The 15,097-nt window shown below is 30.4% G+C and overlaps 1 protein-coding gene across 1 annotated transcript in view; it reads left to right on the top strand.

Annotated features, from left to right (window-relative positions):
* The window catches only part of Naa15-16 (N-alpha-acetyltransferase 15/16), a 142,008-nt gene that overhangs the window by 123,369 nt on the left and 3,542 nt on the right, over positions 1-15,097 (top strand). The window contains exons 12-14 of the mRNA XM_014427910.3: positions 10,570-10,766; positions 11,356-11,464; positions 13,804-14,055. Of these exons, the coding sequence (XP_014283396.1) occupies positions 10,570-10,766; positions 11,356-11,464; positions 13,804-14,055 (558 nt within the window). The remainder of the gene's footprint in view (positions 1-10,569; positions 10,767-11,355; positions 11,465-13,803; positions 14,056-15,097) is intronic.

The raw sequence follows: 15,097 nt of genomic DNA, 5'->3' as shown, positions 1-15,097 counted from the left end.
TATTTAAAATGTACACCACCCATGTTCTTTTAAGGATATGTACATTTCTTTGCATACATTTGATTTTTAAAAAAATAAATATCGATAAAATAATCCATTATTAATACCTACATAAAACAAATCTAAAGAAGTGCCTCTAGTAGAGGTTAACTGGTTGAAAAGAGTCTTACGTAAGGATTGGACTTTTGAGTAATCTTTTTCTCGTAAGGCTCCTAGTGTATTGTGGTCTACTTTTTGGCCTTGGAGGGAATGTTGCCGGTCCTTTCTCTCTCAACCGGAAAGGAAAAAGCCACCGCATTCAAAAACGATCGATGTTAAGATAGGTCAGAACAATTTAAGTATATTTTTAAGACAAATATTTCTTACATTTATGTTAATATATTCACAGGAATAATGTATTAAATATTCACGGAAGTCTCTGACATAATCTCGAAATACAGGGTCACAGAACGACGGAAATTTCTGGTGATTTACACTAGGGTATAAAAGCATTGAAGATACAAATGATAATTTCTAATCGATATAGCGTTGAGATTTTTTCAATTTACTAAAAAAAAAAAAAAAAAAAAAAAATCAATATATATAGCAGCCAATAGAACTTTAGAAAAGTCTTGAAATTCGAATGGACATTTAATTTTTAATTATCTTTTATGAAGAAGTGGTTTAGATAACAGAGACCATTGAAAATAAATCGATTTTGAAAATATATTTCACACCACAATAAAAAAAAAAAATTTTAAATATAAAATAATAAATGAAATAAAAAAAAAATTTGGTGTGATGCGCATTCCAAAACTTTCACTTTTTATAAAAGCTACTATGTTCTAGGTTTACAACTAAAAGTAATTTTAATTGATGCACACACGGATGCAGATGACACGGGATATGAACGCAATATGTTGATTTGACTTCGTTATTTAGATTAATTGACAATGATTTGTTTGTATTAAATGGCAGCAATAAAAAAACTAGTTTAGAGAGCCTATCACATCTTTTTCACTTACTCCTCTACTATAAGAAGAAGTCCTTACGTCAAGTACTGCCTAACGGAGCTTCTGGCTCGTTTAGCCAGGAGTATTCTTCTCTGTTCGTTCGCCTTCTCTATGTTGAATATTTTTTTACTGGGCCGTAAATGCGTTTCAGGGTTTTTCTCTTAAATGGTAGGAGATCCCTTTTCAGCTACTTCGACAAGGCCCATGCCGCTTCACACTTGCCTGATCAGTTTCTCATACAAACGTGTTTTTGTGGTTCTCGATTTTGAGCTACTTCCAGTTTCCAAAATAACACCTATTGGCAGATGCTGTCCACATCTCTATCTCTGCTAAAATATCGTTAGTTGAATTAACCTGTGACCCCGCAGTATAGGACTCCAATGGGAGTCATGGCCGGAAAAAAAAAAACCTGTGACCCCAGTCACACAAAGAGAACAACTCGTTCTGATCAGTAAGGACCAATCTGGGCAAAATCTTTGTTTTGTCTTTTAATTTGGCCTGGAATTTGGTTTTATGCAACTGTTGAGGCACAGAGAAAATCAAATGTGAATTCCAAAAAATGTAGAGTTAAGGAGGGTGAACATTTATACTGAGATGTCCAGTGTATTAATACTCATATTTTCGGATATTTGTTTCCAGCCTGGTAAAATATTTCCTCCTTCAGTTAATTATCAAATTGAGAATGAGGTGTAGATAGTTGACCGTAATGACTATCAGCAAAGAAACAACATAAATAAACAAAAAAATATTTATTTATGGCCGACGTTTCGACATGATTTTCAGGTCTTCATCAGGGACTTGTAGGCAGAGATTTCTGCTAAACTATTTATGTTGTTTCTTTACTGACCGCAACCCCCGATCATCTTCTCCAATCATTAATTATCAAATTACTTGATAGATTTTGTTTATACTTTAATAAAGACAGTTAATTAGTTCAAATAAACAAAATTAAAAATAATGAGGTGTAGATAGTTGACCGTAGATTAATTATTGGAGAAGTTTGTCGGGGGGTGCGGTCAGCAAAGAACAACATAAATAAACAAAACCATATTTATTTATTTTATGCCGACGTTTCGACCTGAGTTTCAGGTCTTCATCAGGGCTATAGAACAAAAGAGATGACAACATTTAGAGAAACATACAATTGAAAAGGAATAGTATACAAACAAATTTAGAATTATACAAAATATTGAATTAAGTCATAAATGATAAAAAATTGATAACTGATAATTGAATAGTAAAAAATTTTCAATTGATTGATAATCGTGGAATTAGATGGTAGTTGATTGAAAACAGTGACAGATGAAATATAATATCATATAGGTAAGAAGGTATGTAATTTTATACCGACGTTTCGACCAGAGTTTCAGGTCTTCATCAGGGCTATAGAACAAAAGAGATAACAACAACATTTAGATACATACATATCTTCTTATCTACATGATATTATATTTCATCTGTCACTGTTTTCAATCTACTACCATATAATTCCACGATTATCAAACAATTAAAAAGTTTTTACTATTCAATTATCAGTTATCAATTTTTTATCATTTATGACTTAATTCAATATTTTGTATAATTCTAAATTTGTTTGTATACTATTCCTTTTCAATTGTATGTTTCTCTAAATGTTGTTGTCATCTCTTTTGTTCTATAGCCATGATGAAGACCTGAAACTCAAGTCGAAACGTCGGCATAAAATAAATAAACATGGTTTTGTTTATTTATGTTGTTCTTTGCTGACCGCATCCCCCGACAAACTTCTCCAAAAATTAAAAATACTTTTGACAAAGCAATTTGAAAATGCAACTCTGTAATTTTATTTCAATTTTAATAAGACCTAGGTAAACAGTGGACTCATGTTAATTCGGTCTACTCCATAATCCGAACCACCTCGAAAAATGTAGATTTAATTTTGTGTACGTAGTATGTGTACAAAACCTTACTATCAACACCTTATATGGAGATGCTTAAATAACTTAATTAAAAATACCAACTCTTTTTATTTAAAATAAAATTCTAGCTATGTATTAAAATTTGGAAGTTTACTTATTTTATCTATTTCTTTATCAGTGGATATAATTTATCTTTTCATTAAATTAATTTTCAGTGCATTCAAACATATTTAATGTAGTCCCTTTTTGTTCTTGTTTGAATTTTCAGACTTTATTGCTGAAGCAGAAGCGTTCAAAGAGCTTAATAAATACGATTTCAAGTTTCTAACAAGCGAATATTTCACAAGAAAATAGTTAACAGGAAAATTTCTGAACAATGATTAATAATCGTATAAACTTTTTTTTTTGTAAATACATACATTTATATTTTTTGACTGCCGTCAAAATAGCCCTGAAGAAGCCCTGCAACGTGGGGCGAAACGTTGGCTCATTAAAATAGTATATTTCTACTATTTGAGTTTTTCTTGACCGCACCCGGACCATATTCCTTTCATCATTTATATTTTTTGTTTATAAATTGATTTACTATTTATGAAATTATGTGACTTTTTCCGTTCGTAATCCGAATTTTTCTCTAATCCAAACCGCTTTGGATTTAATTAGTTCGGGTTAGCGATAGTCCGCTATACTAGTGTAAAATTTATAATTTAAATAACAAGATTAAAAATTATTTATTAAAAATAAATAACTTACATCCTCAATTTAAATTTGCGATATAATAAATACAAATATAAGAAAGAGAAAATAAAATATTTAGTTAACAAATTAAAAAACTGAAAGTATCAGTTAAATTTTTATTCTACTCTCGGATATAATTTTTGAAGTTAAACAGTTTGATAAAATAAATTAAGTCAGTGTTGAAGTCTGTCAGTATATTCTGTTGTGTCTTCTTTGATCAGGCTGCTTGTTTAGTGTATCGTAGTCATTAGTGTTTATTTTTAACTAAGTATGAGCTGGGGTTTATGGTAGTGACTTACGATTTGGATTATATCTGATATTGTGTTACATTTAAAAATTTAAATTAATGTCAAACAAAGCCCTCCCATTATGGTAAGCTGTGGTTAGTCGTGGAATAGGCAAATATCACCCTGGCATTCTCTCTTTAATATTTAAGTTTGTAAATGAACTGGATGTAAAAGTGAATAATCTTTCTTGAAGTGTTGAAATTTATTTTACGTATATTAGTTTCTAATGTTGTAACAGAATGAAATAGTTTGTTATTTCCAAGCACTGACTGAAGATGGTGGAAGTGAAGCAATGGTATTCAGAAACATTCAAATCCTAAAGCATTTCTCAACGTTTTTTTTTTTCTTTTTATTTGCAAATACAAATAAAAGTTCGTATTTGCCCTTGTGGAAATGTATCTCAACTCCATTCCTTTGTTAAATGATTATTTCTCGCGACTGAAAATCCAGTGGTAAGAATTTTATTCTTATTTAGTTTCCTCTTATAATCTATGAAGGAGAGTTTTATATATTTTATTTTCATTATTCAGACATTTTCCTCAAGTGTAAGATTTAATGTATAAATGATCTGTTTACCTGATCATTTTTTATGTCGGTAGTTTACTCGTTATTTGAACCGCAAGATGCTTAATGTATTTATTTATTTATTACAAAAATATTAAATAATCTAAAATAGTTAATTAGAAACAAATATATATGGGGGAACCCAATGCACCAATGTGTCAGGCCCATATTTATATTTTAAAAAATTATAGGTTTTACTAATAACTTTGATGGATTCAATGATAAAGAGATAGATTCTTTTGAGTATGTAGATAGAGATTAGTCTCCGAGGTTTTACAGGATCTTAAATGTACGACAGTCTATAGGAAAGCCTGATTTAAAAATTAAAAATCTTTACCGTTATGGAATTTCTTGGTTTGCGACTCGTATCTAAAAATTTGAAAGTAAGAATTTACAAGAGTATATTGTAATATCTGCAGCTGGGATAAGATTAAACGTTTTACGTTATGGATAGAAATTTTTAGGTAATACGATTAGGGAATTTACTCTCCTGACGTGTGGGTTACCAACAGAAATAAATAACTTTTTTTTTTTAATCATTTATTTATTGTTATTTACAACTGTATAACATATATATAAGTATACTTGCTGTAGGTGAGATAGTGACAAGAATCTAGTGAGATAGTGGAGAATCTACCCATTGATAGAACTCCACTTACCAAATAACTTAATAGTTAAACTCATTAATTTATTTATCATTTAGTTAGAGAACCCTAAAAATCGGTGGATCTCGTATATCCATTGGGTTATTATAGCACTGACCTGTACTTGGTAGTTGATTGATGTTACAGCGCAACGGTCATTGATGCTGTTAGGGTTGTGTGGACACAGAATAGTGAAGGGTTGGGTAAAGGGTAATTTCAACAGACATCCACGGTGTCTACTATTGGTTATAAAAGAAGCCAGTATGCTATATGGCAGTAATATTTAATCTTTTATTGTACTTATCATTTCAAAGTATCTTTAAAAAAACTAAAAGCCTGCAAGAGAAAATAATTATAGTGTCCGTGAAAGGGACCAATAAATAAGGAAATGCCATCTATACTCTTTTATTATTGGATATTTAAGAATAAATAATGCATAAATCATAAATATTTTTCACAAATTTTGTCAGGAATGCTAAAGTTATCTGCGTTTAAACCCGATTTTCTGTCAAAACGTGCGCCATATGCATCGCAAAGTTAGGGAGGGTTCTATATTCTGATCGTGAATTTCACCGGTTGGACAGGATAATACTACTATGCTGCCATTGCATCTGTAGAAAAATTTGGTAGACCGGACCCATTTTTGTTTTCGAAAGAGGTTGGCTTAATTGATCATTTGGATCAAGTGGAGGACACCACAAAAGAGATCATTTCAGATCTGATTTGAGAAGCTCCAAGAAATACATTGAGTAAGCTATAGTTTTTCATCAGCGGATGGCCCATCCCTTGTGATACTATGTCCTAACGGGACAAGCATTGTGCGATGGCCGCATTGTCGTACTAAGAAAAATTCCAAATATATGGAATATAGTTAAGTATCCTTTCGAACATTTGAAGTTCAATAAAGACACTCATTGTCATCACTCTTGTCACTATTTTTGTCTAACTAGAACAGACTTAGACCGTGCCCTAACTGAACAACAGTTGCGCGACTGGGCCACGGCGATAGTCGCTTTGTAACTTAATATATTTCAGAGTCCTTATTGACACTCATCATTCCCTATGTTTGATTTCTGCTTAGAGTGGGTAGTGGTCAAAGTCGGAAGCTTTGACAATCTCAAGATGCCGGAATGTTAAAACAGTTTAACTCTAGCCTCAGCATTTCAAAATTTTATTTCCTCATAAAAATAAATGTGGAACCATCATAAATAACTTAAACAGAGCTCTTCATTTATGACAAATATCACAAAAATGTTGGTTATTTATTCATTTTAATGAGAAAATCAAATTTTGAATACTGAGACTTGATTCAAATTGTTTTAACATTCCGGCATCTTGCGATTGTCAAAACTTTCGACTTAGACGACTAGTCGCTCTAAGCAGAAGTCAAACATAGGGAGGGAATGATGAGTGTTAACAAGGACTCTCAGATATAAGCGACAAAAATCAATTTACTTAGGGTAAATAAACGGTATTTTGAAACTTATAATGATAAGTTTGTATTTAGTAGTGTAGAAGTTATGTGTTCAGAGATTCAATAAACTTAAAATGAAATCTATAAGAAAGAAGGCTTGTAGGAGTAGAATTGTCGGTCAAGGTAGTCCCTTAATAATGGGTGTGATCCAGCTTGAGAAAGACTATTGTAGTCAGGGAAAGCTGCAAAAGAAAACTTCTTTCCTTGCCAGCCCTCCTTCGTATAGAGCAAGGACTTCAGCCTGTCTGTTTCACTTCTCATTAACCCATTTCACACTCTACCTTGTAATCCCTCCCGTTTCAAGCCGTATTTTCGCTCGTAGCTTTCAGTTGAACAAACGAGATCTTTAATTGTAAAAACGTTCAATTATTAATTAGTGTTAATTACTATTTAAAAATAAATTGGTCTAAAATTGTAATAACTTAATCGAAACTTGTTTAACAACAGCTTGAAACAGAAATCTGGCCTCAATCAGTTCAGTTATTAAAGTTATCTTGTCTTAAAAAAATGATTAATTTTCGGTTGGAATTGTTTGTTACTACTCTGCAAACATTTTACAAAAACGTTTTGTTTTGATTTTTTGTTTATTCAACATACTGAAGCGCTTAATAAAATACAACACCGACACGATTCAGTGAGACTGAGACCACCGTACTACTCAAATAGTTTATCTAAGGTGTGCACTTTGAACTTTCTTCCAAATCTTATGCCGAATTAGGTGATTCTTCACATGGATTTACTTGGTGACGAGCTCGGTTTCATACTCCTATACCACCTTCTTATCAGGTTTTTGCCCCTTCCAGCTTTTTTTTCAATGCAACTCATGTGTTTAATCTTCAACGTACCACACTTTTTTTAGTGGATCATCATTTTCGCGGGTGGCTCAATCTTGAGAGACTAGATAGACGGCCCGTGAACACCATGTGATAAAAGTGCATTTTATTTGTTATCGTGCAATGGAATGCACGTCATCTAATCACAGTCAATATCTTTCTCTTCATTGAGGTTAATGGAATGCACGTAAATATCTTGGTAGATTGTAGTTTATTTTCATTAGATAGGGTTTTGGCTACCTGAGCATCCCCTTGTTTTAGTGTCATAATCACTTGCAGCTAATTTCAGCCAGCCTTTCTAGGATACCCCAATGACTTCTTCTGGGTTTCAACCTGTATTCGTATTGAAGTGCAGACCTGGCTGTTATCGTTGCTGCACCTCTGATACGGTCGCCTGAATGACCTTAACTTAAATGTTTGATTTAAATGGAAAGTAGAATATATGTATGTTGATTAGCACGGAGTAAGTTTTTCACAAAATGACAAAAGCTTTATTTATGCAAGCCTGCATTACACTCTCAATGAGATTATTTGTTGTTTAAAATTTTGTTTTTGTTTTTATCTAAAATGTTAAAATCTACCACCTCTGAGTAATAGGTTATTAGTTCAAACGTTTAAAATAAAAGTGAAAACATTTTTGTTCGTTATTTTCAAATTTAGGGGCTCCCTCATAGGTAGTTTTAGAGGTAAACAAAACGTCTCTTGTTAGGGATTGATTTAGAAACTTAGCATTACTGAAACGAGGTAGTTATTTTTTATGACGGACTATGATAGTAATGGATCGATCTTACTTTGTTTACATCAGTTTCTAATTTTTTTTAGTTTACTATAATTTTTAAACTAAAAACATTATTACAAAGGTTTAATTCGAATGTTTTAAGCTCAGTAATCAAACGAATAATGTATGTAATGGTAATGAAATATTGGAAGGAGAAAGTTTACCATATGAAGTAGATTGAAGTAAGATAGTCCGGGTGGCGGTCGGTAAAGGTACAAAATAGTAGAAAAAAAGAGCGCAGCAAAGCGGGGCGAAACGTTGGTTTCCATACATTAAATAGTTTTTTCTACTATTTTGTACCTTTATTGGCCGCCACCCAGTAATGAAATATATTTGATAAGTATATTTATAATTTTTAAATTATGAAAAAAATAGTTTTTAAAAAAAATTTTAGAACTAAAGACAAATTTAAAAAGTCTGACGTCACTAAATGACATTTTAATAATCAGTAACATACTCAGTTGAATACTGAATCATCTTTAACTATAGAGATGATGAGAATATTACTGTACTTCTTCAGATAAGGGTGGAAATTGTATAGGAAAACTTTGTATCATAAACTGTTTTTAAAATGCTGAAACAAAAATAAAACAAAACTGTCCATACAGGACTCGAAAAACCCAGTAATTTTGAACAAAATGGTTCAATAATTGACCTAATAGAGCTATTTTTTAAAATGAGCTGAAAGAACTGAATTAAGGCCTGCTTTGGTGACCCCTTGTGATTCAGAATATTCTATCCATCTCTAGTCCGTGTAGGTACCAAAAAATGGCCCTCTCTCCTCATCTCTATACGATATATTTGTGTATTACTAAGCTAACGAGAAAAAAAAAAAAAGGAACATGTATATAGGGTGTTAAAAACTCGATTATAGATTGACTGGATATATAGTTCAAGGCTCCAATGATATCACTCTTTCTTTGTAGAGTTTCGAGAATTTTAAATTAAACTTGTTAGATCTTAGTAAAAGTGAATCAAGATTCTTTTGTTCTTAAAGATTCAATTCAATTGTCGTCATAATTGAAAATTAGACACCATAATAATTCGTCATCATGACGAGCTTTTGAGTATCTTAGATTGTCCAAGATTATTCGATATATAATGAATTTTCACGGGAAAATGAATTCTCAAATAATTTTATTTTTTACGTTAGTTCGGTACTAGGCAACGTTTGCCAAAAAAAGTGCGTTGGATAAAAGCTGGAAAAGGTGACTAAAGTCAACTTCACTATCCAAAGAAACTTCATTCACCCTAACTAAAACCTACCAAGTTTCATTTGAAATTCTCAAAACTTTCTCGAAAAAAAGAGTGGTGTCATTGGAATATTTAATTCTATATTTACAGTCAATCTTTCTATTAGCCATACAGTCCCTACTGATTATCCAAATCAATTACGTGAATACTTTAATCCCTATTTACCATAATATTAATTTATTGAAATTTTACATTATTCCAGGTCAGGTACAATATTTGATCAATGTACAATGGATTTTTCTTTATTTTATCTTTTTTTCATAATGTTGTTTGTTATTTATTAAAGATTGAAAAATAAAATTAAGATAATATTTACTACTTTAAAGCTTTTCTTTTGAGGAAAGTAAGGATCAAACCAGTTTATTTAGCTTTGTTAAATATTCTCTGGTCTTAATGGATTAACCATAATCATTAATCCTTATTTGGAATGTTATGTGCTTCTCTGCTGATAAATTTGTGCTTGCTGACTAAATTTGGTATACTTATTTGCTCTTAAAGTACTATTTTATTCTTGAAGTATTAATTCATTCTGAAACCTTCCAATTTCTTTTCCCCATATTGGTATTTATTATTCTATTAATTATTGGTTATTAATTAACCAGTGATGTTGGTTTTTATTATTATTATTTTACCCCATAGAGTTAGATCCTTGATAAATGGTAGTTCATTAACCATTTTAGTTTTAATCCAGAATAACGTTAACATACAGCTATACATTAGTAAAAATATTTTTCTATAAATTAAGACTTGAAATTCAGAAAGGTTCCAGAGCAACATGCTTTTTCCATGTAAAGTGTTCTATGAACCTCATCTACCAACAATGATCAACATGAAAAATGCCACTTATGAATTGTTTCAAGTTTTCTATTGTGTTTCGTCCTTTTAAATCTAGGATGGCTTTGAATTTTAAGTCTTCAATTAATAATTTTTTCTGGTTAGGTTTTTTTTATCCCTAAGGTTTTTTATAGTGAATGTAGTGTTAATTTTACTAATAATTATATTTAACTTTTTAATTTGCTAGTATGTTGTTTTAATTAAAAGTATTTTGTACTGTCTCTTTGACAATTGAAGAAGTAATGTGATTAATTTTATTCTTTGGATTTTTAGAAGACCTTGCTCCTAGTGAACTAAAAAAGCTTAGAAATAAACAGAGAAAAGCTCAAAGGAAGGCAGAACTTCAGCAAGCTGAACTTACCGCTGCTGCCGAAAAAAGAGAGCAGCATAATAAATCTCGTCAAACAGCGAATGATCAGGAAAGTGACTCAATTCCACAAGATGAACTCATTCCAGATAAATTGGCAAGGGTTAGTACTGCTGTATATATGACTGTTGTTTGGGGAAAATATATTAACTCTAATTTTTCAGGAGAAATATTTACTGTTTGAAGTTCTTGATCATTGTTTTGAAGACATTTAATTTAATTATTTAATGAATTTCCTTAATATGATCTCGAATGTTCCCTGTGCTGACATATATATGTTTGTAAATTTTATTTTATAAATGTGTCTGCCATACTTTCCCTTGCTTACAATTTTACATTTTCATTTAAATGTATTTGTTCTTTTTGGAGAAATTTATTAAAAAAAATTATCTAAGTTATTGAGCACAAAATATATATTTAAACTGCATACCTTCTCTGAATGTGTTCTGATTCTGTAACCATGTCCTTTTGATATGCAATAGAAATTTTCTACTCTTTATATACCGTTTATGATAATATATATATTTTTTTTCATTCATTCATAATTCATATTTCTATTTTACTTTAACATAAATATGATATTGAAAGTTTAATCTTATTAATTTGTTACTTAAGCTGAAATTCCAATTATCTTCAATAAATATTGTACATTATTATTTTTATTACTTAAATGGATTTTTTTTTCCTTATAGGTTTCTGATCCACTAGAGCAAGCAATAAAATTTTTATGCCCTCTTCAAACTTTGGCATCAAATAATGTTTACACACATCTGATGGCTTATGAAATTTATTCCAGAAAAGGTAAGTAATTGTGTCAACATGTCAGGCCAGATAGTATGTACTGTATGTATGGTTTACTGAAGCTCACAAAAACCTTGTTTAACTGTTCATAATAATTTTCCATTCGTTACTCTGGATTAGGTTTATTTCCAATCTTTTTCTAATTAATTTATTTTCTAGGGTTGTACCTACTGGATTTACATTTTGATATTTGTGTCATATGTTCACTTCCAATCGTTAAGTTTTTATATTAGTAAATGAAGCCTGATTTTATATTTAATGTATTAGGGCTTTTAAAGTTATTATTGTTTATTTATTAGCTCTTTTTCTTTTTCCCAAATTTAAAAGATAAAAGTTTAATTTATGAATTATACAATTCCTTTTTTATGAAACACTATTGGTAAATTTGACAATTTTAAAACCAACATTCTATTATTAATAATTTCATAACTTAATTATTTCACAATATTCAAAATATTATTGCTCAATAATCTACTGGATGCCTACTAGTCAGTCTTTCACTTACTTATTAAGCTTTTTTTTTTTTTTTATTTTATTTTTATACCAGATCGGCCTGGTGGGCCTTACATGGTTGATATAACTTATATTGTATATACTTTTTAATAGTCGATTATGAGGGGGTATAGTCATACAAATGACACCCCTAACTATATAAAATGTTCCTATTAAAAGAACAAAAAATAATAATAAAATAAATAGATAAGAATAATGCTTATTGAGCTTAATTGTATATATCTTATTAGATTGAATTAAAATTTACATCCTTGGTCATTTTTATATGTTTTGTTATTCTTATATATTTTGAAAAATGTATCTTAGGAACAGTTAAATTAGACATTTCTCATACTATAGAGCAGAGATTATCAAAGTAGTCGACCCCTAGGCATCAATATTATACAATAAGGGATCATTTTAATTTAGAGGGTTGATGAATATCAATCCTATATAAATACCAATAAATCACAAATTTACATTGAATGTTACTCATGTTTAATTTTTTAAAACAGTAAGAATTTTTTACATAAATTAATCCAACCTAAATGTGTTGAATTGCAATAAAATGAAAATATTGTTTATTTTGTATATGTAGATGTATATCTAAAGTTCAGTGGTATTCAAACAAGCCAGCATAGAAAGATATTCAAGTACAGACAATTATTTTAAGCTTTTGAGTTAAATTAAACTTTAAACAATTGTAAGTAAAAGAGTTTCAGTTCTATTCAAATTAATGAAAATTTTATATAACTGATGAAAAATTGGAAATAGATATAGAAATCATTTCCAAAAATTAAGCGATGATTTTAAATTATCCGTTGGAGATAATGAAAATATAATAGACATTCCTGAACGGGTTATCGGGCCAATTTTTGTAAAATTGAAAATGTCAAAACATGAATTCTTTTTAATAATTTATATATGAGTAAATTTTTCTTGAATATAATACTAAGCAAAAATACCCAACTTGTGTAGTGCATTTTTTCTCTTTTTAATGCTATTTACAAACTCGTTTATAGTTTAATCTGGCTTCATTCGTGTTAATACTATTTTAAGAAAGCAGAGAAATAAATTGAATGTGAGGAGCTCTGAGGCAATTTAGGTCTGAAACTAAAAATTTCAAACCAAACAGTAGCAAAGCTTACCAAGTGTCATCAAGCACATTCTTCACACTGATTTGTGTGAAAATTTAAATTTATAAAAAAAAAAAATGAAAAGAAAAATCATTTAAGAAATACGATATTTGTTTTATAGAGGATGGTCAATAAGAAAATTAGCAAATCTTTAGGGTTGATAAAAAAAACTGTGGCTCCCCCTGCTCAATCATTCCCACAAAGGTAGATAAATTCCTAAAAAAAATAATTGATTAAAAAATGGAAAAAGAATCTAGAAAGAGAAAAAGAGAATAGTATTTTTTAAGTGTTGTTTTTATGATATAAAAACAGCGTGTGGCTCCGATTTTGATTAGCCAATGTTTTTTCTTTAATTATTGTTATTTTATAAGTCAGAATTCTTCTTTTTTTACTGGTACAACAGGCGCATGAGGCTGCTCAACGGCTGCCAACCATCTTTCTCTATCTTCTGTAAGGGTAACTGGGATTCTCAGTTGTCGCCAATCCCGCCTCACAGAATTCTTCCATCGGTCCTTCGGCCTACCACGTTGCCGCATACCATCCGGAACATAACTGTACAGTTTATGAGCCACTCTTTCCTAGCTCATCCTCATTACATGGCCATGCCATTTAAGCCTCTATCCTTATGTACAAGGAGATGCTACATTCCTAATAAGTCAGAATTAGCAAGAACTACTTTAGAAAATATTTATTTGGTTTTTAATATTTCAGGAAAGCCACTACTGATGTTGCAAAGTGTAAAACGAGCTTACAAAGTTGATGGAAATCATCCATTAGTCCATGAGGCCGTTGTGAGATACAGTAAAAAAATGTTGCAGTGGGAATCCGAGGGCAATCTTCCTACTTCTGTTTCAAAAGTGATTGCCATCCAAATGGAGCCTATATTAAAAGGCAGAACAGCTTTCCAAATTAATGACGAATATCTAAATAAAAATCATAATTCTCTTCCAGCAAGATTACAAGGTACGTCTTTTAAAATAATAGAAATACTCTAAAATGATGTTTCTAATGATGTTGATATTAATTGACAACTTATTTTAAATAAATCAATATATTAAGTTATTTCATTATGAAGACTGTATTAGAAAATATTTTTATTGAGTTTTAAACTAGGAAACAGCATTATGTTTGTTGGAAAATGCAGTGTCCTGATTAAATGAACTTTGTATTCAGCCCCCAGAATATTCTAATTTACTAGTGACTTTTTTTTATTAATTACCATCTGGTCATTTCTGACATGGGGGAGGGGGGAGTTATCAATTGGTAATCAATCTAATCTAACCATAATGGAGGCAGGGGTCAAGATTGCCACAGAATAAAAGTCATCAATTACTAAGGTAAATACTGTTTCAGCTTTGGAAGTCCTAATAAGTAAATGTGGATACTTTCAAACAATTGTGTGAGTATAGTGTGAAGTAAGAAAATGTTCATACACAGTATATTTCACTTCATGTAACCTTTTATCTTGCCAGCTTGTATGGACAGATTGAAAAGTATATAGGAAAATTTAAAAATGCTTTGACAAATTTTTATAAATTATAATTTACAACATTTTTATGAACTACACATAACTGACAACAATTGACAGGATAAATGAAAAGACACTAGTGAATGCATTCTAGGTCAAGAATGTCATACAAAACTAAACTGACTGCAGTCTTCAACCAACCACTGTCATCAATATAAATACTAAGAGAAAGTTCCTCAGATTGGGAGTAAAATGAAAAAGAATCATCAAATAAGTCTAGGATAAAAAAATGACCTCAAGGTGTTCGTGAAGAAGCACTCAGCACTTTTGAGGTAGAGGTTCTGTGAAAATGACTGTTTTGTTGTTGCTTATAGTGAAGGTAATGTGTACATAGATGGCTTTGTTCTCTTGGGGGATATCACACTTCAATTCATAATATATGTGATTTTATTGTTATGATCTTAAATTAATTTAATTATTTTGGTTTCATTGATTATTAATTATTTTTTATTTTATATTAGTTTCCTGGTGATTTTT

This window comes from Halyomorpha halys, unplaced genomic scaffold, assembly GCF_000696795.3.
Source record: "Halyomorpha halys isolate HHAL.00 unplaced genomic scaffold, Hhal_1.1 Scaffold680.1, whole genome shotgun sequence".
Classification (NCBI taxonomy): Eukaryota; Metazoa; Arthropoda; class Insecta; order Hemiptera; family Pentatomidae; genus Halyomorpha; species Halyomorpha halys.
Note: the sequence above shows the minus strand (reverse complement) of the source record. Positions and strands in the feature narration are given on the sequence as shown.